Source organism: Phyllostomus discolor, chromosome 12 (genome assembly GCF_004126475.2).
Source record: "Phyllostomus discolor isolate MPI-MPIP mPhyDis1 chromosome 12, mPhyDis1.pri.v3, whole genome shotgun sequence".
Taxonomy (NCBI): Eukaryota; Metazoa; Chordata; class Mammalia; order Chiroptera; family Phyllostomidae; genus Phyllostomus; species Phyllostomus discolor.
In genome coordinates, this window is record NC_040914.2 from 30,045,749 (window position 1) to 30,067,802 (window position 22,054).

The following is a 22,054-nucleotide window of genomic DNA, read 5'->3' on the forward strand; positions in this document are numbered from 1 at the left end:
CTCTTTAACTCCTTGGTTGTCAGACTTCCATACAGTTCGATTTTCTGTCAGTTCTGGTTTTTTGTTTTTAAATTGTTGTTGTCCTTCTTTTGGTAGTGCAAGGCAGCACAGTGTGTCTACCCTCGCCTCTAACTTGGCCAGAAGTCAATAAATGAAATCTCAAAAAATATTTCATACAAGCCCTAGCTGGCGTAGCTCAGTGGATTGAGCACGGGCTGGGAACCAAAGTGTCCCAGGTTCGATTCCCAGCCAGGGTACATGCCTGGGTTGCAGGCCATAACCCCCAGCAACCGCACATTGATGTTTCTCTCTCTCTCTCTCTCTCTCTCTCTCTCTCTAAAAATAAATAAATAAAATCTTTAAAAAATATTTCATACAGATAAAAACAAAGAGAGCAGGACTAGGTAAAATTGTATCAGACAGCCCTGGCTGGTGTGGCTCAGTGCACTGAGTGCCTGCCTGCAAACCAAAGGGTCGCTGGTTTGATTCCCAGTTGGGGCACATGCCTAAGTTGCAGGCCAGGTCCCCTGTAGGGGGCATGCAAGAAGCAACCACACATTGATGTTTCTCTCCTTCTCTTTCTCCTCTCTCTAAAGATAAATCAATAAATAAAATATTTTAAAAATTAGAGTTAAAAAAATAAAAAATAAAATTGTATCAGACAAAAAGACAACCTCACATATTCTCACAAGAGAAAATGGCGACCATAAAATAAAAAAGGAGTCTTTTTATTAAAAGGGTAACAATTTTAATTACTATGTATCCAACCACAGACACCTAAGTATATTAGGTCAGTATATTAAGCAAACAGTATAAGATCTGAAGTCAGAAAATACAACATAACAATAGTACAGCATACAACATAACAATGGTACTAAAATAGTACAATTTAAATATTCCTCTTTCAGTTGTGGGTAGATCTAACCAATTGAAATCAATAAAGAACTATTGAGACTTCTGTCATGTTTGGTTTCATTTGTGCGTCACTCTAAATTGTCAGGAGAGGAGAGCCAGGGAATCTATAGGTTACAACAGATCTCTGAACTCAGCCAAGCACAGTGGTGGCAGGGCCAGGCTGGTACAAGAAGACATGTTTTAGACAAAAGTCATGTGAATGGGCAAAAAACTCGAGGACTCTATTTGTGAGTAATTTTACAAAAGGTTATTTTAGTTCCTCTTATGTGGAAAGTATAAAACATCCCCAAAAAGTATTTTGAATGTTTTTTCACCCATGCTGTTGAATATCAAATAAGATAGTCTGATTCTGACACTGAATAGATGTATGTTTCAAATATTACTTATTTATTTATTTGCTTATTTATTTCTAGAGAGAGGGGAAAGAGACTGAGGAAAGAGGGAGAGAGCCATGGCCAGTGTGGATCAGTGGAAAGAGCATCATCCAGTCACCAAAACAATACAAAATTGATTATGGATTAGGGCACATACCTAGGTTAGGGGTCAACCCTAGTCCAACTCCAGGTGCATGAAAGGAATGATTTCCTAAATATTCTAAACTTATAAAAAATTAGTCCTTATAAACTGTCTTATAAAATTGTAGCTACTGATAAGAGATTTGCCATATTCACAGTACTGAAAACACATTTCTACAGTGTAACTCTCTCACAATAATGGAAAGTACTGACACAGGGAAATGACTTCTCACATTCACTGCTGGTATAAAGCCATTCTCCAGAGAAAACTCTCTGATAACAACAGAGAGGACAGCTACAGAAAAAGGGTTTCCCACTTTCACTGCACTCATGAGGCCTTTCTCTAATGTGAAGTCTCCAAGGATAAAGAAAGTTACTGGTTAAACAACATTTCCCACATTCCCTGCAGCCATAAAACTTTCCTCTTGTGTGTAGTCCCTGATAACAATGATAGTTAATAGAACAGATAAGATTTCCCACATTCACCACACTATTGTTTCTAGGTATGAAACTTGGATGATCACTGAGGCGAATGGTAGACAAAAAGTATTTCCCCATTTAGTGGATTCATAAGTACTTTATCCAGTGTGAACACTTTCATGAAAGTGGAGGGCAGAGCTTCAGGTACAAGATTTCCCATGCTCACTACACCTATGAGGCCTTTCTCCAGTGTGAGCTGTGTGGTGCAGACAAAGTTCAGAGCTACTGTTAAAAGATTTTCCATATTCACCAGACTTATACAGGCTTTCTTCAGTGTGAATTTTCTTAAGATGATGGAGGAAAAAGCTAGGTGTAAAAGATTTTCCACATTCATCACAACTAAAAGGCCTTTTCTCCTGTGTGAATTCTGTGATGAACACGGAGGGCAGAGCTCTGGGTAAAAGATTTACTGCATTTACTGCACCCAAAAGGCCTTTCTCTAGTGTGAATTCTCTGATGAAGAAGGAGGTAAGATCTACAGGTAAAACATTTTCTGCATTCACTGCACTCATAAGGCCTTTCTCCTGTGTGAACTCTGTGGTGAAGGCAGAGGGTAGAGCTCTGTTTAAAACATTTCCCACATTCAATACACTCATAAGGCCTTTCTCCAGTGTGAACTTTCTGATAACAATGGAAACCAGAGTAACTGGAGTAAGATTTCCCACATTCACCACACTTATAAGGCCTTTCTCCAGTGAGAACTCTCTGATGAACTTGAAGACCAGAAATTCTGGTAAAAGCCTTCTGACATTCAGTGCACTCATAAGGCCCTTCTCTGGTGTGAACTCTCTGATGAACATGGAGGGATGAAATTCTGATAAAAGACTTGCCACATTTACAACATGAAAGATGCTTTTTCCCAGTAAGGAATTCCTGGTCCTCAATATGTGTGTTATCACAGCCAATGATTTTCTTTCTTTCTCTTGGGGTGTAATATTTTGCAGTTTGAAAAGTCATTCCAGACTTACAGATTTTGTTTTCCCTGTGCATGGTGTAAGCAACTAGTTCCTCATGATATCCAGGGCTGATGAGGAAACATTTTCAACCTGTCTAGAGGTACAAGGCTTCCATGGCACATAGAATTTGTACCTCTTTGCTAGCAAGACCCTGTCCACATTGCTTATGAAACAATTCTTTTTTGTGTCCTCCAAAACCTGGAGCTTGTGACTCTGTGCACTGAAATAAAATGGTTTTGCACATGCCCCACACCTCAGCAGTGTTGGGCCCTATTGGGTTCCCTGCTGGTCAACCAAGAGGAAAATGTCTCTCAAAATGCACCCACAGCTCTCACATGGGTGGCTCTTCTGGGGAGATAGTGTTAACTTCAGATTCATAGCCTTTGAGACTTTTATAGAAACATTCTGTTCAGTGGGTGCCACCACATGCTCTGCTGCACAGCAACAACCTGAAGAAAAACAAATGCTAGTGAAGTCCATACTGACCCACAGGGAGAGGGTTCTCTCATCACTAATTTGCATCTGTAACATCTGGCATGATTCTATGGGATGATTTCCAAGACAAAGGAGAGACTCAAAAAAAGTACCTCCTGTCTATAATAATGGGCAACTCATTAATGAAAGGGTACTAAGATGGGACAGGACCCAAGGAAGAGATGCTGGCTCTACAAGATATTCCTCTGTTAGGGCCTACCTGCAAAACCCTCTGTGCTTGTCTTGTAAGACTGTGTGGAGGATATGAGTGTGCCCAAAACAATGAAAATCAACAACAGTAGAGCAGATGCTGTGCTAGGTTTCTATAGAAATATATAGACACTTCAAGATGTAACATACATTGATCATAATGGGAAAGCACACGAAAAAGATGCCTCAGAAAAAGGGTTGTGGTGTATAGTTAGATAGGCAGAGATTATCCATTACTGGAAACCAAGAGTGCAAAGGAAAATTATTAAAAGTAACAAACTGGTAAGGTATCAACACTGGGAAAGGACAAGTTGATTAATTTGTGTGGCTACTGGCAATGGTGACAAAATATAATTAAACAGAACAGGTTTGTCATTAGGTTTTAACCAAGCCTTGGAGTCAAATTCTCTTCCAATGCCATTCACCAATGCCAGTTCCCCTGTGAGCCCATCCTGTCGTGGCTGGTTGCCTATCCCTCTTGTGATACATAAAGGACTGTTCCTTCCCCTACCATTAGAGTAACTACATGGAATACTGATGATTCAACTCCAAAGAGAAAGCAGAAGAGATGACTGACCAACAAAGTCATAGAAAAACTCTGCAGCAAAAAAACAAAAGAATAATATCTATGTCAGTGACCACACCAAGGCTGAAGAAGAAAAAATACAAGTATTCAACCCCCTTTGAAAATAATTAGACAATTACCCATGCTAAACAGCAAGCTCTTCAGGAAAGGCAAAGAGGCTTAACAGACCAGTTATTCTTAAGAGCTACAAAGTGGAGCATATACAAAGAGCTACACAAAAGGAGAGGAAGAAGACTGGCTCAGCAAACAGAGGTAGATTCAAATCACATAGATAAACTGGAGGGGAAGGAGAGGTGTAAAATATTTATTTTAAAACACGAGCTAAAGATTGACTTCAAAATCGGAAAAAGAAATGTGAATGGCCATGTACAACACCCTCTCAGGTCCCTGTACACATTCAATGCAAACAGGATTTCAGCATGACATATTCTAATAAAAGGGTCAAATATCAAAACCAAAAAAAGTTTGAAAGACCAAAGACAATAGAAGCTCCTCAAGTAAGGAAAACACTTCCATAAGGGCAGCAATAGGTTTTTCTGAAGAAACCTTGTGGTCTTGGAGAATGTCAAATGATATATTCAAAACACTACAAGAACACATCTGCAAAACACAATACTCTATCCCCCAAACCTCATCCTCAGAAATCAGAAGAAAAAAAATTTCCTGGAAACACAAAAGGTGAAGAAGCTAATTTCATTAATCCTGACTTATTGGATATGCTAAAAAAAAAAATCTTTGAGATGAAATAAAGGCATACTGCACAGAAACAGGAAACCGTGGAAAACTGTAAAACTTTCTGGTAAAGCCAGGATGTCATCAGGTTCACAATACTAAGACAGTTCATTAGTTGAATGTACTTCATTTAACTCTATTGTATAGGACAAAAATAAAGTGTATTATGAATAACAATGGTGACATATTTGTCAACAGGTACACAATATAGAAAGATGTGAAGTGTGAATCAATACATATAAAGCAGTGGTGTGGCAGAATGACAGGGTAGAAGTTTTGCATGTAGTGAAGCTGTTTTTGGTTACAATGAACTGTTAAGAGTATGAGTTTTATGTAAGTCTAATCAAGACAAACCACAAGTGCAATACTGTGTAATGGATACACAAAAGAGAAGGGAATAAAATCACACATATACACACAAGACAGCAAAATAGGAAGGCAATAAAGGAACTCCACAAGAGGCAGAAAACATAACAAGGTGGCAACAGTATGTTCTCCAAGAAATTTTCCAATCAAGGATACAGAGTTGAGGCAGGAGATAGCATAGGAAGAACTCTGAGACTGCAATACTGTTACTGGCCAGCAGCTAGCACCCTGGTTGCCAGGAAACACCTTTTACCAATTAGGTAAATTAAATAGTAAACTGAGGGAGGAGCCCTGGCTGGCGTAGGTCAGTGGATTGAGCGTGGGCTGCGAACCAAAGTGTCTCAGGTTCGATACCCAGCCAGGGTACATGCCTGGGTTGCAGGCCATAACCCCCAGCAACCGCACATTGATGTTTCTCTCTCTCTCTCTCTCTCTATCTCCCTCCCTTCCCTCTCTAAAAATAAATAAATAAAATCTAAATAAATAAATAAATAAATAAACTGAGGGAGGAAGGAGAAAGGAGACAGGTCTCACACGTTAACTCAGCAGTTCTAAGCCTGGTCTGATAATATTGCCAGGTGTTCCAACATCACAAGAAACACTATGTTGGCAAGAAAGAAGGGAAGTCCTTGAAATTCTATGTAGCATTTCCACTATCTGAGAAAGAAAGCCCTGATATTGTGCTTTCATCCCAAGGCCTAGAATGTGGGAGAGTGTCCATGGTGCCCAAAGAGGAAGCCCATGAAGCAACTTTGGTTAATTATCTACCTCTGGTCACTATCTGTTTTACAAGGGAGTCCCTGATGCTTACAGAAAGAGCCCATAATAACTTTGGGAAGTGCCCCAATTTTAATGAACTGCCTCCTGTCCCGTATTTGTTTTACAACAAGATGAACAAATGGAGTCTGGAGCAAGATAAGGATTCGAGCTAACAGACCCCCACACATACCTAAGTTTGGGTAGTCACATTCCCCCAGGAAAGCTGGTACCACATTTACCTGTTAATTAATATGTAACTTTTTTTCCCTCCTATCCCACCAACTATATAAGTCCTCTGAACAACAGACTCACTCTCTCTCTTGGGGGCTCGGGCATTCTAAGCGATCTTGGCTGCCAGGCCACTGGGCCTCTGACCACCCGGCCTCAGGCTGCCTGGGGGCTTGCCACCCTAGTCTTCAGCCTCTCTTACTTTTGCCTCCCTGCTTTGCCCTGAAACTTTGACCTTCACCCCCTAATCTTACCCAGTCCTGTTCTCTTTCATGGGAACAGGTCACTAATAAACTGATTACATGCAAATAGATTTGTTGATCTGTAATTTTTTACATGTATCAGCAAGAAGAACCAGGTCTCTCCCCTCAACAGAGTGGGAAAAGGGATAAAAAAACATAAGACAAAGCATTTGAGATCTTGCATCCTGGCCATTGTCATCAGTTTGGCTCAAAAAAGACATATAAAAATTCAGCCCTGGCTGGTGTGGCCAGGTGGATTGAGTGCAGAGTATAAAGCAAAATGTCACAGGTTTGATTAACAGTCAGGCACATGCTTGGTATGTGGACGTGCCCCCATTTGGGGGGTGCACCATAGACAACCACACACTGATATTTCTCTCCTTCTCTTCTCCTCTCTCTAAAAATAAATAAATAAACAATCTTTAAAAATCAATTCTTACAACGGGTATAAGAAGTGAAGAGATTAAAACTTACAAATGGGCAGCTACACAAAATTCATGGGGATGTAAAGTAAAGCCTGGGAAATATAATCAATAACATTCTACTAATTATGTATGGTTTCAGATGGGTGTGAGATTTATAGAGAGGATCATTTAGTAAGTTATAAAATGTCTAAGCATGAAACAAATATAATGATGTATGTCAATGTATTTAAAAATGAAAAAATCTATAGAAATAAGTAAATAAATAAAGAAAGAAAGAAACTGATACCTGGATGGGTTTACATTGTGTTATGCAAAAAAAGTCCCCAGGACACAAAATGTGCTGCTTCCCGGAGACTCACTAAATCTTTATGGACACAAATATGCTTAAAATAAGGAGATATAAAAAACATCCATGCAGCCCCGGTTGATGCAGCTCGGTGGACTGAGCAAGGGCCTATAAAACAGAGGGCTGATGGTTCCACTCCCAATCAGGGCATACGCTGGCATTGTGGACCAGGTCCCCAGTAGAGGGTGTACGAGAGGCACCCACCCATTGATGATTTTTCTCTCCTTCCCAACCAATCTCTCTAAAAATAAATAATTAAGTCTTCAAAAAAATATTCCATGGAAATAACACCAAAGAGAGTGGGAGGATAACAATTTTAATTACTAGGTACCCAAATACAGAGCACCTGAGGACACAAGCAAACAATGAAATCTGACACAGAAAACGCAACACAACACTACTAGACAACTTAGATATTGCCCTTCCAAGATGAGTACCTCATCCATTTCAAAAGCAAAGGGAATTATTGGACTTTGAAAACACTACTGACAAAACAAAATTAATAAGCCCTGGCTGGTGTGGCTCAGTGGATTTAGCTCTGGCCTGTGAACCAAAGGGTCACAGGGTCAATTCTCAGTCAGGGCACATCCCTGGTTCCAGGCCAGGTTTCCAGTATGGGGCGCACAAGAGGCAACTACACATTGATGTTTCAGTGTCCCTTGTTCTCCCTTCCTTCCCCTCTCTCTAAAAATAAATAAAATCTTTAAAAAAAAAAAACCAACCCAGAACTAATAAATATATGCATAGTATGTTAACCAACCCTGGCCAAGTGGCTCAGTTAGAGCATTGTCCTGTGTACCAAAAGGCTGCAGGTCTGATTCCTAGTCAAGGTACAAATGTAGGTCACTGGGACAATTGCCTGCTAAAGGTGTGTATGGGAAGAAACTGATCGATGCTTCTCTTTCACGTTGATATTTCTCCTTCCCTTCTTTCTCTAACAATCAACAATATTTTGCAGTGAGGATAAAAATATATATAGTTGTAGAAATGTTTGAGAACATAAATATTTTCTCACTACTCAATATGCAATCTATTCAGCTTCTTGCAATACTACTGAGGTTGAATCCTTCCCTATGAGAGTTCTGTACAACAGGTAGCAGCAGGGATAGTAGAGGGCAGGGCAAGCAAACCAGCCCTGCCAAGTCCAGGATCCACCCAGGACACTGTGGTAGCAAATAGTGCCTGCAGTCCACATGGGAGGACAGAGCAACCCCTCTGGAATGAAGGACACTAGAGAAATGAAAAGCCCAGACCAGGTCACTGGTGAGAGACAGGGTCTTTTTTTTTTTTTAAACTGTGAGTTAGTTTTTTAAAATCTGGGACAATCAACCATAAAAAAATGGACCCCTGCAGACATGATGAGGGGCAACCTGAGACCAGTTGCTCCTGCCCATCTCTCCCTGGGAACAAGTCTGGTCAGAACCTTTAGAGCTTAGGATAAAAGAAGCAAACTGGACCCTTGAGGAAAAGGGGGGCACAGTCAATCCAAAGATGAGTGTACACAGGGAGAGTCGGCATCTGACCCAGAGATGATATAAGAGCATAGTTCTCCAGCATAACATTAAAGTACAGGCATCTCTGAGTCTCATCAAGTAGGAGCCATTCTGTCCTGGAGAGATACACAGCAACATCCTCAAAGGTCACTAGAACCTGTCAGAATTAATACAAATGAATCTGGAACAGTCAGTCTGACACCCTGTATCCTACTCTTCCCCATGCCCAACCCCTTCCAACCCCACCCCCTTCAGAGAAGACAGAAGTGTTGGGAACCACCCTGCCTGGTTTCAGAAGCTATAACCCACAGCAAGGCTAAGGCTGAGGGAGTGACCTTGGACCGTAAACCACCAGGGAGACAAAAGCTTGTCTCCCAGGCAGGAGCGCTGCTTCTGCTCCTTTTACTTCATCCATAACTGGCCCCCAATGCTTGGTCGGTTAGCCAATGATGGGTAAGATTCCCCAAGGGGGGAAGGATCCAAGACAGGCACGATCATGTGGGAGGCCCCCAAGGAAGGACTTTGGGGGCTACCCCAAAAGGGGATGATGGACCCTCGCCCCTCGAGGTTGACAAAGCCTGAGTCCTCATTGTCTGTGAGAAATCTCCTAATCTCTTAGCTGTCTTACTTCTCTTGCTCCACCTAAGCCTGAAACAATGAAAGAGGGTGGTGCAGCCCTGTGCTGGAAAGGGTGGTTCCCCAGGAGAGCAGGCCTAAGAAACAATATGTAAAATCCTGTGAAACCTGCTTTGTTTAGAATGCCCTCAATTAAATGATAAGGGTCCAAGCAAGAAGTAAGTTTGTTCCTCAAAGTTTTATAGCTCTTTAGCTATCTGACCCTGACTCAAAATAGGCCCTCAGAGTTCTTTGTTATCTATTGTTTGATCCTTACTGTCTGGCAATGATTAATGAGCCTTACCTGAATTCTTGTATAAACAAACCCAGTAAAAGCCCATTGAGGAACAGGCTCCTAGCCCTTCTCCTTTGAGTGATTGGCCACCTTTCCTCCCCAAGCAGATCATGTCTTGGTAGACTTAGTCTCATCTGTGGCGACTGGATAGGCCCTGCAGACGGAGCCCCACCACCCCAGAGCAGCACTTGGTGCCAAAGCTGTCTGCTGTCTCATCACAATCTCTTTCATCAATCACATTGCCTTTAGCAAAGGCAGGCAGGATGAGAGGAAGTAGGTCAGATAAATGCCATCTAAACTAAGGGCCATGTTTGCTGGGCCCCATTCTTCCTACTAAACAATTCCACTCAGTCTCCCAGATCATGCCTCCAAAGCACAGTCATATATGGGCTTAGGTTTCACCCTTAAATCCAGACACCAAGAACCCAGGGCCATTAGCTCACACCTCCTCCCGCTGTGCACCCACTGTGTGATTTCTCCCTGCTTCATGGCTTAACACCCAATTATGCTCCCTCAGCTCTGCCCCCTTCATGCTCATGCACAAAAGAGCCACCATTTGATATGACTCCATCCTCTACCCTTCCACAGATTTCCAGACACATGGTTTAGCTGCTCATAAGATGTTTCCACTCATTGCTCTTGGACTTTTAAGAATGTGAACCAAAAGAACCTTCTGATATTCCCAAAGAGAATTAATCTACCACCATCTTCTGCTGCCTAATTGATGGAACTTGCACTGCTTTAGCTGCTACACCATAAATGCTGGGGTGGTCTTGAACACTCTGCAACTGCAAAAGCTGAAATTATACTTGCCCTTCTTAAAAATATAAAGTGGAGGAGGGTAGATGGAAATGGAAGAAGGTATGAGGAAGGTAAACAGTAAGGGGAAAAATGCAATAAAAAAGATGGACAAAGAATCCAACCTTTTCTCTTACCTGTGAGGCCCAACTCAGGTCCATCAGCTCTCCTCTGGACCGTAGATGGCACCTGGTCCAGGGCTCCCTGCCTCCTCCATTAATCCCCATAATCTCTTATCCACTAGGCAGCCAGAGGGAGCCTGTTAAACTGGAGAGACCACTCCTTTCTCTTATGCAAATGATCCATTATCTCCATAATAGATATGCAAATTATCATTTGGCTACTTTACACATCTGATTCTTGACCCACTTGCACTTTGTTTTTAACACAAAGGAGACTTTTGAGGTACCCATTCCCAGCTCTGTGGCATCCCCAACCATTATTAAGTGCAGATGTCCCTTCCCAGATAACCTGCCTTCAATGCTTACACTGGCTGCGTGTGTGGACCAAAACTAAAAAACAAAGAGGCCGGGGGCATATACTAATCATGATCAGCTTAGGGGACTCCCAGATGGCCTTACAAACTGAGGGACTGAAAATACCCCTATATAGAGTGAGAAATTAAAACTTTCTAAGTAAAATCCAGTCATGGCAAGTAGTCATGTCCTAGGCCTGTATATTCCCTGAGGAGGGTCAATTTTTACCTTCACAGAGCCCATCTTTGTATTTAGGCACCTTTGTTAACATACCTTTGGATTGTCAGGGTAATTTACTTTTTTCTTATCCTTCAGGGCACAAACACTGTATAGAGCAGAGACCTGTGCTCTGTGTTATTATTGTGTTAACTCATTGAATATGAACTATCTTATACCCAGTAATGTAAAACAATTGTATGCCCATGCATTTTTCCCTTTTATTTAATATCAGGGGTATTCCTGCTTTGTTCTCTCCCAACTCCCTACCCCATCACCAATAGATTTCAAGATCTCAACTTATACAACTTCCTTTTTGATTCTGATGTATAAAATAAGTGGTAAAACTACCATTGTCTGAAGCATTTTCACTCTCCATAGAGATTTTGTTTCCTGAAAACCGTCCTCAGTTCGGCTCAAATAAACATTTAAAGAAGCCCCTACAGTTATAACGTTTCTTATGTTGACACCAGAAATGGGAATGTGGCAGGAAAAGAAAAACCCCCATGAAAAAGCTTCTATGCTCTGCAGCTTCTTTGTTAAGCAGTGTTCTCTGTAACACTTGCAAAATTTCACACAGGACTATTTTAGGTAGAAGCTGACCAGCAGTCGTTACCAAGGTAACTGTTATCTCAAGGCCAAAATACTGACCTTCGCTTCTGCATGCTTGCTTTCAGCAGCTGGTTCCCCCTCCCTTTCTGCCTGTGTAACTAGTATATAAAAAAAACTCCAGCTTAGACTCTTTGCTCAGAGAATTTGGAATTTAACCCCTCTGAGCCTGTGAGTAAAAAAGTTTGTGCTTCGTTATCTCTCTGCGTGTAAGTGATTTTCTGCAACAGGAGGACCTTGATATTTCAAGGGACCTGCACTCAGGATTAGCATATCCCCAGGGTCTCCTCATTTGAAAGCTGAAAAATTACTGAGGGAAGAATCTTTAGACACTATATGGTCATGTCACCACCAGGTAAGGACTGAGACCCCTGTTCTACCTTGTCTAATTTGATAATGATTTTCCACTTGAGCACCTGGGAAGAAGAAATCAACCACCCTTCAGCTCTTGGTAAGCGGGTCTCTGCTGTATCTCTGCCTAGTCCTGGAGTCTGGTGACCTCAGGCTAAATGTCTCCTCAGCGAATCCTCTGACCCGCTCTGTGACCCTTAACAAGGACTCCCCTTCCTGTGCCTCAATGTCCTCATTGCCCCACTCCAGTAGGTTTCCTATCTTAGAAGGATCTAAAAGGCTTTCAAAACCATGACACAGCCTGTACCTCTCTCAGTGCACGAGCATCCTGGGCGACCAGGACCATTAGAATGAAGTTGCAATGCCTCTGCCTCCCAGTCAAGACGTGAGCTTGCCTCCGACTGCTCAGACCAGATGTGAGTCCCAGGTCAGGTTTGCGGGTTTTTTCGGGTCAACGACACCTGCACATGTTTAGAAGGCCTGTCACCCTCGCCAACCCTGTCACACCGTGTCACCCACAAGCACCTACGATTCTGGAAGCCGGGGCTTGGGCTGCAGGACATGACAGGTGTCCCCGACCCGAGCTGCAGTACTCGGTGGGCTGAGTGGTGAAGACCAAGGGTGTACCCACTCACCTCAGCCCAGCGCCTCAGTGAGGCCTTCCCCATCGTGCTCTGTGACCTGAAAGGGGTGGGAGCGGGGGGGCCAGGAGGGCATCCCTGGTATTGGGGTTACTGTCCCAACCCTGATGTCGGACACTCCGGCAGCGTACTTGGCCTCACAGCTTCTGTGGGGAACAACGCCCTGGCGCCTTCTCCTTTCAATCCTGCGACCACAACTCCCTGACCCGGTAATATAAAAACTGAGAAAAGAGGAAATGCCCGCCAAGAGACCGATGGAAGTTCCACCTTAGAGTAGGGCCCCAGGAGAAATGCCTTTTCTGAGTATTGACTCAGCTCTGTGACATTCCACCCTGCCTTCCAGGTAATGTAGGTTGTACACTCCATGGTTGGGTCCCAGACTTCAAGGCTGAGGTCTGAGGTTTCCCCAGCTGACTCCTGGATCGAGTCTGCGGGTTTACACCCCAAGAATACCCTAAGAATACCCCATCTGCTCTATAGCCACCTGGGTGGACATCACTTCTTGGGCAACGAAGGGTCCGGTGTGCCTGCTAGGCTGTTGATTCAGGCCTAGCACAAAATGGGGCATGTGCCTCCCTCAGGCCAAATGTATTTGGGAACTTTGCTCTAGTCCCTAATGCTCTCTATCCTGCATCAGTAGGATCCACAAGGCAAATTAAATGTAATAATTAATACACTAATACCTAAGTGCATCTGTGCTTGATGTACCCAGAAGTCTTACCTCTCCTGGGTCACACTGTGACTGGATTACTCACTGATTTTATCTGATGCCTCTAACTTAAATTACACTTTTTTTTCAAACAATAGAGTACATGTCAAAGACATCAAAGACAAGCCATTACAGGAATTTGGCCCAGAAAATGCATGTAAATTCCCAGACCAACCAACTGAATATGCTAATAAAGCTAGTCACCCTAATCTATTTGTTGTGAAGTACACATTGTGGTCTATTAAGAATGCAACAACACTAGGTGAAAAATAAAAATATATGCTTAATTTAAAAATATTTTATTGATAAATGTAAACCATTATGTGAGCCTTGGTTGAGTTGCATACAATCTTTTGCTGCTGGGGGTCTTGCCTTTCTGTTGATGAAAATGCATGTCCTCTGAAGCTTAATAAAGCACATTGCAATAAAGGGGGGTGTGCTCACATGAGCAAATCTGGGAAACAGAGTAATACTTAGTTTCCTCATCACATATACATTAAAATGTCACAGGAATATAGGACAAACCTTTGAAAATGAAAAAAGAATAACAAGATAAAATACATAAATTGCATAAACATTAACCAATGAATGCATATATAAGTGGAACAACAAATAGGCTTTTTTCTCTTTCCCTCTCTCATTCTTTTTCTTAAAATAAATAAATTGTTAAAAAGTATGGGTATGTATACATGCCATAAAAAATTTAAAATCAATAGAAATTCTTTAAGGTCTTTTCCTTTTAAAAAATTTAACATACACTTTTTTTTGTTGTTTTTGATTGCACTAGGTGTTGAGGTCGCGTTCTGAAACCATTTTTCAAATCTGGACCAGCTGGTCACTGCAGATTTTAAAACATTGCAAAGTTTATGACACCCTTGACCCAAGACATCATTCATTCAGGCTACTTGCAGTTCCTTTGTAAATGCTAAGCACCTTCCCAATACACCCTACCTGCCATTCAACTAAGGAGATCTCCTCTAAGGAAGGCTACAGACTGGATGTGTGTCACCTACCAAGATATACGTTAGTACCCCTCTCAGTTTGGTGGTGAAGTCAGCAAGCTTATGTCCATGAGGAGGATGAACTGTATCCAGATAGTGGACACAACAGTCTACCAACTGATTTAGATGAAATTCTCACAGCAGAATCTCGACCCAGACAAAGATACAAAAAACATAGTAGCTGAACCTGTAGGTGCTGCCTAAAAGCATCAAGGATAGAGAGAGTGAATGCACATGCTTGTGGAAAAAATTACAAAGACAAGTTATTTTTCTTCATAGACCTTAATTACTTCCCTTTTAAAAATACATTTTATTAGGACCCAGAGGTCAAGTCGCACACATCTCGCGCGTCCGCTTCCTCTCTCTTCCTCGGCGCTGCCTACGGAGGTGGCAGCCATCTCTTACTCGGCACCATGGCAGCCCTCAGACCCCTCGTGAAACCCAAGATTGTCAAAAAGAGGACCAAGAAGTTCATTCGGCACCAGTCAGACCGTTATGTCAAAATTAAGCGGAACTGGCGGAAACCCAGAGGCACTGACAATAGGGTGCGCAGAAGATTCAAGGGCCAGATATTGATGCCCAACATTGGTTATGGGAGCAACAAGAAAACAAAGCACATGCTGCCCAGTGGTTTTCGAAAGTTCCTGGTCCATAACGTCAAGGAGCTTGAAGTGCTGCTGATGTGCAACAAATCTTACTGTGCTGAGATTGCTCACAACGTCTCCTCAAAGAACCGCAAAGCCATTGTGGAAAGAGCAGCCCAGCTGGCCATCAGAGTCACCAATCCCAATGCCAGGCTGCGCAGTGAAGAAAATGAATAGACAGATTGTGTGCACATTGTATTTGTGTTAATAAAACCTTAAAATTCTGCAAAAAAAATATATGTATATATATTATTGATTATGCTATTACAGCTGTCCTAACTTTTCTCCTTATGCCCTCCTCCACCCAGCACCACCCACTCCCTCAGGCAATTCTCCAACCATTGTTCATGTCCACGGGTCATGCATATAATAAGTTCTTTGGCTACTTCATTTCCTATACTGTACTTTATATCCCCAGGGCTATTCTGTAACTACCTGTGTGTACTTATTAATCCCCTCACATCTTCAGCCATTCCCCCACACCACCTCTCCCACATGGCAACTATCAAAACGCTCTCCATATCCATGATTGGGGTCTTTGATCTTCTTGTTGCTTAGTTTGTTTTTCAGATTCAATTGTTTTTTTTTTTTTAATTTTCTATCCAAAATGTGTTTTTGGGAAGGCTCCCCACTGATCTTAATTCAGGTACTTCTAGTTCTGCTTCCATCTGAAACAGCATCCTTCTGTAAGCCTTTCTTTTCCTACTGTAAACTGAGAGAGGGCAATGAAGAAGACAACACACAAAACTACCATTTGTGCATGGCTAAAGACGGTGGTGGCTTTATAGCATCCAGGTCATTTCACATCCAGGATGTAGAAATTGAAGCTCTGTACCAGGTGCTTCTTTTGTTTCCTCTTTTCCTCTCCTGGAGATGGATGAAGGAGATCTTTTGCAAGAGGCATGTTGATGTGGGGAGCTCCCTACTGCCAGAAAGGCTACATTCAGTGGTTAATAGATTGTCTTGTTTGCCATTTTATTGTTCATAGTTTTGATCTTGTTCTTTTTCTTAAATAAGTCCCTTTAACGTTTTACATAATAATGGTTTGGTCATGATGAACTCCTTTAGTGTTTTTTTGTCTGGGTAACTCTTTATCTGCCCTTGGATTCTAAATGATATATTTGCTGGGTAGAGCAGTTTTGGCTGTAGGCCCCTGCTGTTCATGACTTTCAATATTTCTTGCTAATCTCTTCTAGCCTGCAAAGTTTCTTTTGAATAATTGACAGCTGATGGTCTTATGGGAATTCTCTGTTGAGGGGGCCAACCAACAACTGACCTTTGACACAGTCAGGTAGGGTGAGACGCGTCTGCACAGCAGAGGCGGCTGTGGCCGGGTCTCCTGTCTATCTCTTCCCGTATGCCTGTCCCTATTAGCATCAGGTGGTGAGAATTTTCGACACTTGTGCTTTATAACAAAAAATCTTGCACGATGCCTCTGATTCTGTGTGAAATGACTTGCTGACCACTAACTAGAAGCCCCTAATAACCCTAATGCTGCCCACTCCCCCCACCTGGAAAGTTAAGGATAGATTTAAACTATGGGCAGACTAGCTGCCAGAATGCTGGAGGAGGCCATTGCTAAGAATGTCTAGGGAGTCACCATTCAAAAGCTCAAGATTTATTAGAACCACTGCCTTTCCCATGCCCTGGGCAGGAGGGGTTATTGATGGGACTATGTAGATAGAGAAGGAAGGAGTTTTAATTAAAATATAATTATCTCAGCACATGGAAACATAACATAGTCCTCCCTAGATATGTAGTTCATAGACCTAGGCAAAAAATCATTTATCTAATGCAGATAATCTAATTTCTATAAACAATAACTAATTTTTAAATCACTCCTTGGATCCCTTTGATTTAGACTAATCTACAGAAACTTAGTAGATATTTAATTATAACCAGCATTTGAAAGTTTGTGCTCCTATAGCTTCATTGGTTATCTGATTAATGAACCTCTTGGTCAAAATAACCTTTGTTTAATATGGTTGATCTGTGGGACTTTCTGGACTTTTCAGTTATTTTTTTGTTTAACATGATTGATTTGTAAAACTTTCTGTGTTTTTAGAAATTATTTCTGTGGTAACCATTTCTGTTTTAATAATCACACTATGTATTGAATGTTGTATAATCTCCCCTATAAAAATAAAGACTGATTTTTCTCGGTGAGTCAGTTAGGTCTAGAGAGCCTGGCTGTCCTCTGGCATCACATCTGGTGTCTGTCTCATTTCACCTGAGCTGTTCCTCCTTTGGGGACCCTGAAACTCGCCGAGGCTGGACCCCGGCAATTCTCTTGTAGGTAACTAACTTCTTTTCTTATGCTGCTTTTAAGACTCTCTCTTTAAAAATAGCATTAAAATTAAAAGAGAACCAACTGTATGGGAAAACATATTTGCCAATGATACCTCAGACAAGGGTTTGATCTCCAAAACATATAAAGAACTCACGCAACTCCACTCTAGGAAGACAAAAAAAAAAATTAAAAAATGGGCAAAGGACTTGAATAGACACTTCTCCAAGGAGGACATACAAAGGGTCCAGAGACATATGAAAAGATGCTCAGCATCGCTAGCCACCAGAGAGATGCAAATTAAAACCACAATGTGATACCACTTCACACTGGTGAGAATGGCCATCATAAATAAAGTAACAAACAACAAGTGTTGTAGAGGATGTGGAGAAAAGGGAACCCTGGTGCACTGTTGGTGGAACTGCAGACTGGTACAACCACTGTGAAAAACAGTATGGAATTTCCTCAGAAAACTAAAAATGAAATTGCTTTTTGATCTGGCAATTCCACTGCTAGGATTTTATCCTAAGAACCCTGAAACATTAATCCAAAAAACCCTATGCATCCAATGTTCATAGCAGCACAATTTACAATAGCCACATGCTAGAAACAACCTAAGTGCCCATCAGTAAATAAATGAATCAAAAAACTATGGTACATTTACACAATGGAACACCATGCAGCAGAAAGAAAGAAGGAGCTCCTACCCTTTGCAACAGCATGGATGGAACTGGAGAGTATTATGCTAAGTGAAATAAGCCAGGTGGTGAAACACAAATACCATAAGATCTCACCTTTAAGTGGAACCTAATCAACAAAACAACCAAGCAAGCAAAATATAACCAGAGACTTTGAAATTAAGAACAAACGGACAGTAACCAGAGGGGAAATGGGAGGGGATAATTGGGGGAAAAGGGTGAAGGGTTTTCAGGAACAACTATAAAGGACACATGGACAAAACCAAGGGGCGTTCGAATTGGGGGAGGGAAGTGGGGATGGCTGGGGTGGCGGAGGAGAGATGGTGAGAAAAGGCAGAAAACTGTACATGAACAACAATAAAACTTTTAAAAATGGGGAAAAAAGTAAAATTAGAATCAAAAACATCTGATGAGCACCTTGAAAATTCACTGGGAATTGCAACTACTTCCATCCCACTAGTGTGATGTTGCCCTCTTTTACTTTTATAATAAAAAAAATTACTAAAAAAATACTCTCTATCTTTCACTTTTGGCATTTTATTTTTTTTCTTCTTGACCTTAATGTTCCTCTTTAGTGAGGTGATCTGCATTCTTCACTATGGATTATGGAATATAATAGAAACTGAATGATATATTATCACCTGCATCTTAAACTTCCATTTCCATCCCTCCTCCTTTTTAAAAAAGATTTTATTTATTTAAAAGAGAGTAAGGGAAGGAGAGATGGAAAGAAACAATGATATGTAAGAGATACACTGATAGGTTGCCTCTCGCTGCCCCAAACTGGGGACCTGGCCCACAACCCAGGAATGTATCCTGACTTGGAATCAAACTCAAAACCTTCCAGTTCATAGGCTGGCACTCAATCCACTAAGTTATAGCAGGCAAGGTTAATCTTTGGAGTTTTAATACTGATGTGTCTTGGAATGGGCCTCTTTGCACCTATCTTGTTTGGGACTCTGCTTCCTGGACTTGCATATCTATTTACCTCACAAAATTAGACAAGTTATCTATCATTATTTTTTTTAAAGATTTTATTTATTTATTTTTAGAGAGGAAAGGTAGGGAGAAAGAGAGAGAAACATCAATGTGCGGTTGCTCGGGTCTGTGGCCTGCAACCCAGGCATGTGCCCTGACTGGGAATTGAACCTGCGATGCTTTGGTTCACAGCCCACGCTCAATCCACTGAGCTACGCCAGCCGGGCCCTATCTATCACTATTTTTCAAAATAGATTTCCAACTACTTGTTCTTTCTGTTTTCCTTCTTGCACCCCCATGATGGGAATGTTGGATCTCTTGAAGTTGTCCCTTAGGCTGCTTATACTATCCTCAATTTCTTGGATTCTTTTTTCCTATGGTTGTTCTGATTGGTTGTTGTTTGCTTCCTTTTGTTCCATATAGTTGATTTGACTCTCAGCTTTATCAACAATACTGTTGTTTCCATGCAAAATTGTTCTCTGTTTCTTTCTTTTTAAGATGTTATGTATTCATTTTTAGACAGAGGGGAAGAGAAGGAGAAAGAGAGGGAGAGAAGTATCAGTGTGTGGTTGACTCTCAAGCACCCCATACTGGGGACCTGGCCCATAACCCAGGCATGTGTCCGCACTGGGAATCAAACTGGCAACCATTTGGTTTGCAGCCGGTGCTCAATCCTCTGAGCTACACCAGTCAGGGGTGTTCTCTGTTTCCATTACTATATGCTTTACTTCTGACTGGATTTTTTTATCCTGTGGAGGTCCTCACGAACTTTCTGGAGCATCAGAATAAACAGAATTTTGAAGCCTGCATCTGATTGATTGCTAATCTCCTCTTTGTTTAGCTCTTTTTCTGGATATTTGACCTACTCTTTCTTTTGAGCCATGTTTCTCTGTCGCCTCATTGTGGCAGCCTCCCTGTGTTTATTTTATGTATTAGGTAGAGCTGTTTTGACTCTGTGTCTTGGTTGTGTGGCCTAATGTAATAGGTGTCCTGTAGGGTCCAGGACACAACATCTCCTATCACCCAAGCCAGGTATTCCAGGTGTACCTTCATGTAGGCACACCCTCCTTTGGTAGTACACCCTCCTTTTGCAGTTGAGCCTTGGTTGCTGTTGGCAGATCAATGGGAGGGATTTATCCAGGCCCGTCAGAAGCAAGGATTGCCTGCCACCATTGACCACCAATTTCTGCCATCCATGGTGGACCAACTATACAGGGGCAGGGTGGTGGTGCTCTGACATGGTCTGTAGGTGTCCACTGGGTGCTCTGTCCCTTGGGATTCCCAGGTGGTACAAAGGTCAGCTCCCACCTGTCCTTTGCCCTCAACCGCCCTACCTGATCTAGAAAGCATCCTGAGGTGGCTGCTATTTGTGCTGGTCTTGTAGATTCCCATGCAAAACCATGCTATGAATGTAGGCAGGCTGCAACAACTGCTGGGTCTGGGGCTCACTGAAGCCAGGTGTTTTTTGATAGAAATGAGGAAGTTGTGAAGCATGAGTGAAGACCATTCATTCACATGGTAAAGTAGGTTGGGTGGGGCCATAAGTAGGGTGGGGCAGAGTATCTAGGGATCTGCAAGGCAGGTCAAACACTGTTAGCCCAGTGGATGGTTCCAGATACGGCACCAGCTTGCCAGGTCTGGGGTGCAGGGTGTGGACTTAGAAAAGGGATGATGGCTTCTGCTCACATTGATGCCAGACACTTCAGTGTCTCCTTGTATACCAATGGTGCCTTTCAAGTTGCTATGCCAGTGCTGGAGCTCAGAGGGAATTAGTCTGAGTATGTGAGTCTGTATGGGGGACTTTAAGAGACACTGCTTAGGACACTGGAAGATTTTTCCACCAATGAAATCCCCACTTGTTTTTGCAGACAGAAGTTATGGGGACTTATCTTCCAGGCACTGGAACCCTGAGGGAGGGGTTGAGTGTGGGACTGGACTGCTTGCTCCCAAGATATCCCTCTCAAATTTTCATCCATCACACGTGGGTGAGGGACAAGCCTGTTCTTCATCTGTGCCCCTCCTATCAGTCTGGATGGATGTGGTTTCTTTAATTCCCTTGTTCTCAGACATATTCAACTCAGTATCTCATGGTTCTGAGTGCTAGTTGTTATGTATTTTAGTTGTAATTTTGATGTGGTTTTGGGAATAGAGAAGCCATGTCTGTCTATACCCCCACATTAACCAGATCCAGAGACAACTTAGTGAGGCACAAGAGGGACCAAATATAACAGAAAACATGGGACACTGAAACTCTTTGGGGCTTGGGAGAAAAAGAGAAATGGACTCTTTAGTTAATGAAGTTTCTCTATTGGAAGTGTCAGAGCACAAAACATTGAGTGCTGTGTGGCCCCAGAATATTATGATAAAGCCTTTGAGGTCATCCTCAGAAAATAGACAAGCCCCCGTGGAGCTTCAAGAGTATCTTTCACACACTCAACACAAAAGATGACCCTGTCATCTGATAGCTGGTGAATATCTAGAGCAATAAATATGTTGGCCACCGATGGCAATCTGGCCCCACTGATGAGCTGCACACACTCTTCTGCAATTTGCCCTGCAACCTGGCAATGGAATCAAACTACATCAGACAGAGCTTCCCTGAGACCTGGAGAGTCTCTGAAACAGGTCAGATAATTACTTAATGATTACTGAACAAGTGAAACATGATGTCATGGCTTTCATTTACTCTTCTAAATCTCGGCTTACACCTTACTATATCTTTCTACCTCACTATTTTACTTCACTATTATCAGAATGTAAAAGACCCACACATTGTATAAAAAAGATATTCAGTGTGGCCATGTTTCCAGCATAGCTGTAGCTCAAGTTACTCCTTTCATTCTTAGAACAAAGTTCCCTTAATGTCCAACCCTTTACGACTTACCTGTTCTCAGGCTTTGTAGAGTGTATTCTCATATTGCTATTTAGGAATTGATCATTGTATATCCATCCATTCATCAACATTAATAACTTTCAATAGTTTGCTCACTCCACAACTTTTTATAAATT

General features: G+C 42.0%; 3 protein-coding genes across 6 annotated transcripts in view; 1 reads left to right on the top strand and 2 right to left on the bottom strand.

Annotated features, from left to right (window-relative positions):
- Positions 1–22,054, bottom strand: part of LOC114511072 (zinc finger protein 530-like) — a 568,693-nt gene that overhangs the window by 389,932 nt on the left and 156,707 nt on the right. The window lies entirely within an intron of this gene.
- Positions 1–22,054, bottom strand: part of LOC114511040 (zinc finger protein 883-like) — a 174,926-nt gene that overhangs the window by 93,622 nt on the left and 59,250 nt on the right. The window contains exon 1 of one of the 2 annotated variants that reach the window (XM_036013416.1): positions 8,758–8,881. The exons of the other annotated variant lie outside the window; for it this stretch is intronic. Within the exon in view, the coding sequence (XP_035869309.1) occupies positions 8,758–8,791 (34 nt within the window). The 5' untranslated portion in view covers positions 8,792–8,881. Of the gene's footprint in view, positions 1–8,757; positions 8,882–22,054 lie in introns of those variants that run through there. 2 annotated transcript variants of the gene reach the window in all.
- LOC114510937 (60S ribosomal protein L32-like) lies at positions 14,787–15,317 on the top strand. Its single transcript, XM_036013495.1, has one exon. The coding sequence runs from the start codon at positions 14,852–14,854 to the stop codon at positions 15,257–15,259; it is 408 nt and encodes a 135-aa protein (XP_035869388.1). The 5' UTR covers positions 14,787–14,851; the 3' UTR covers positions 15,260–15,317.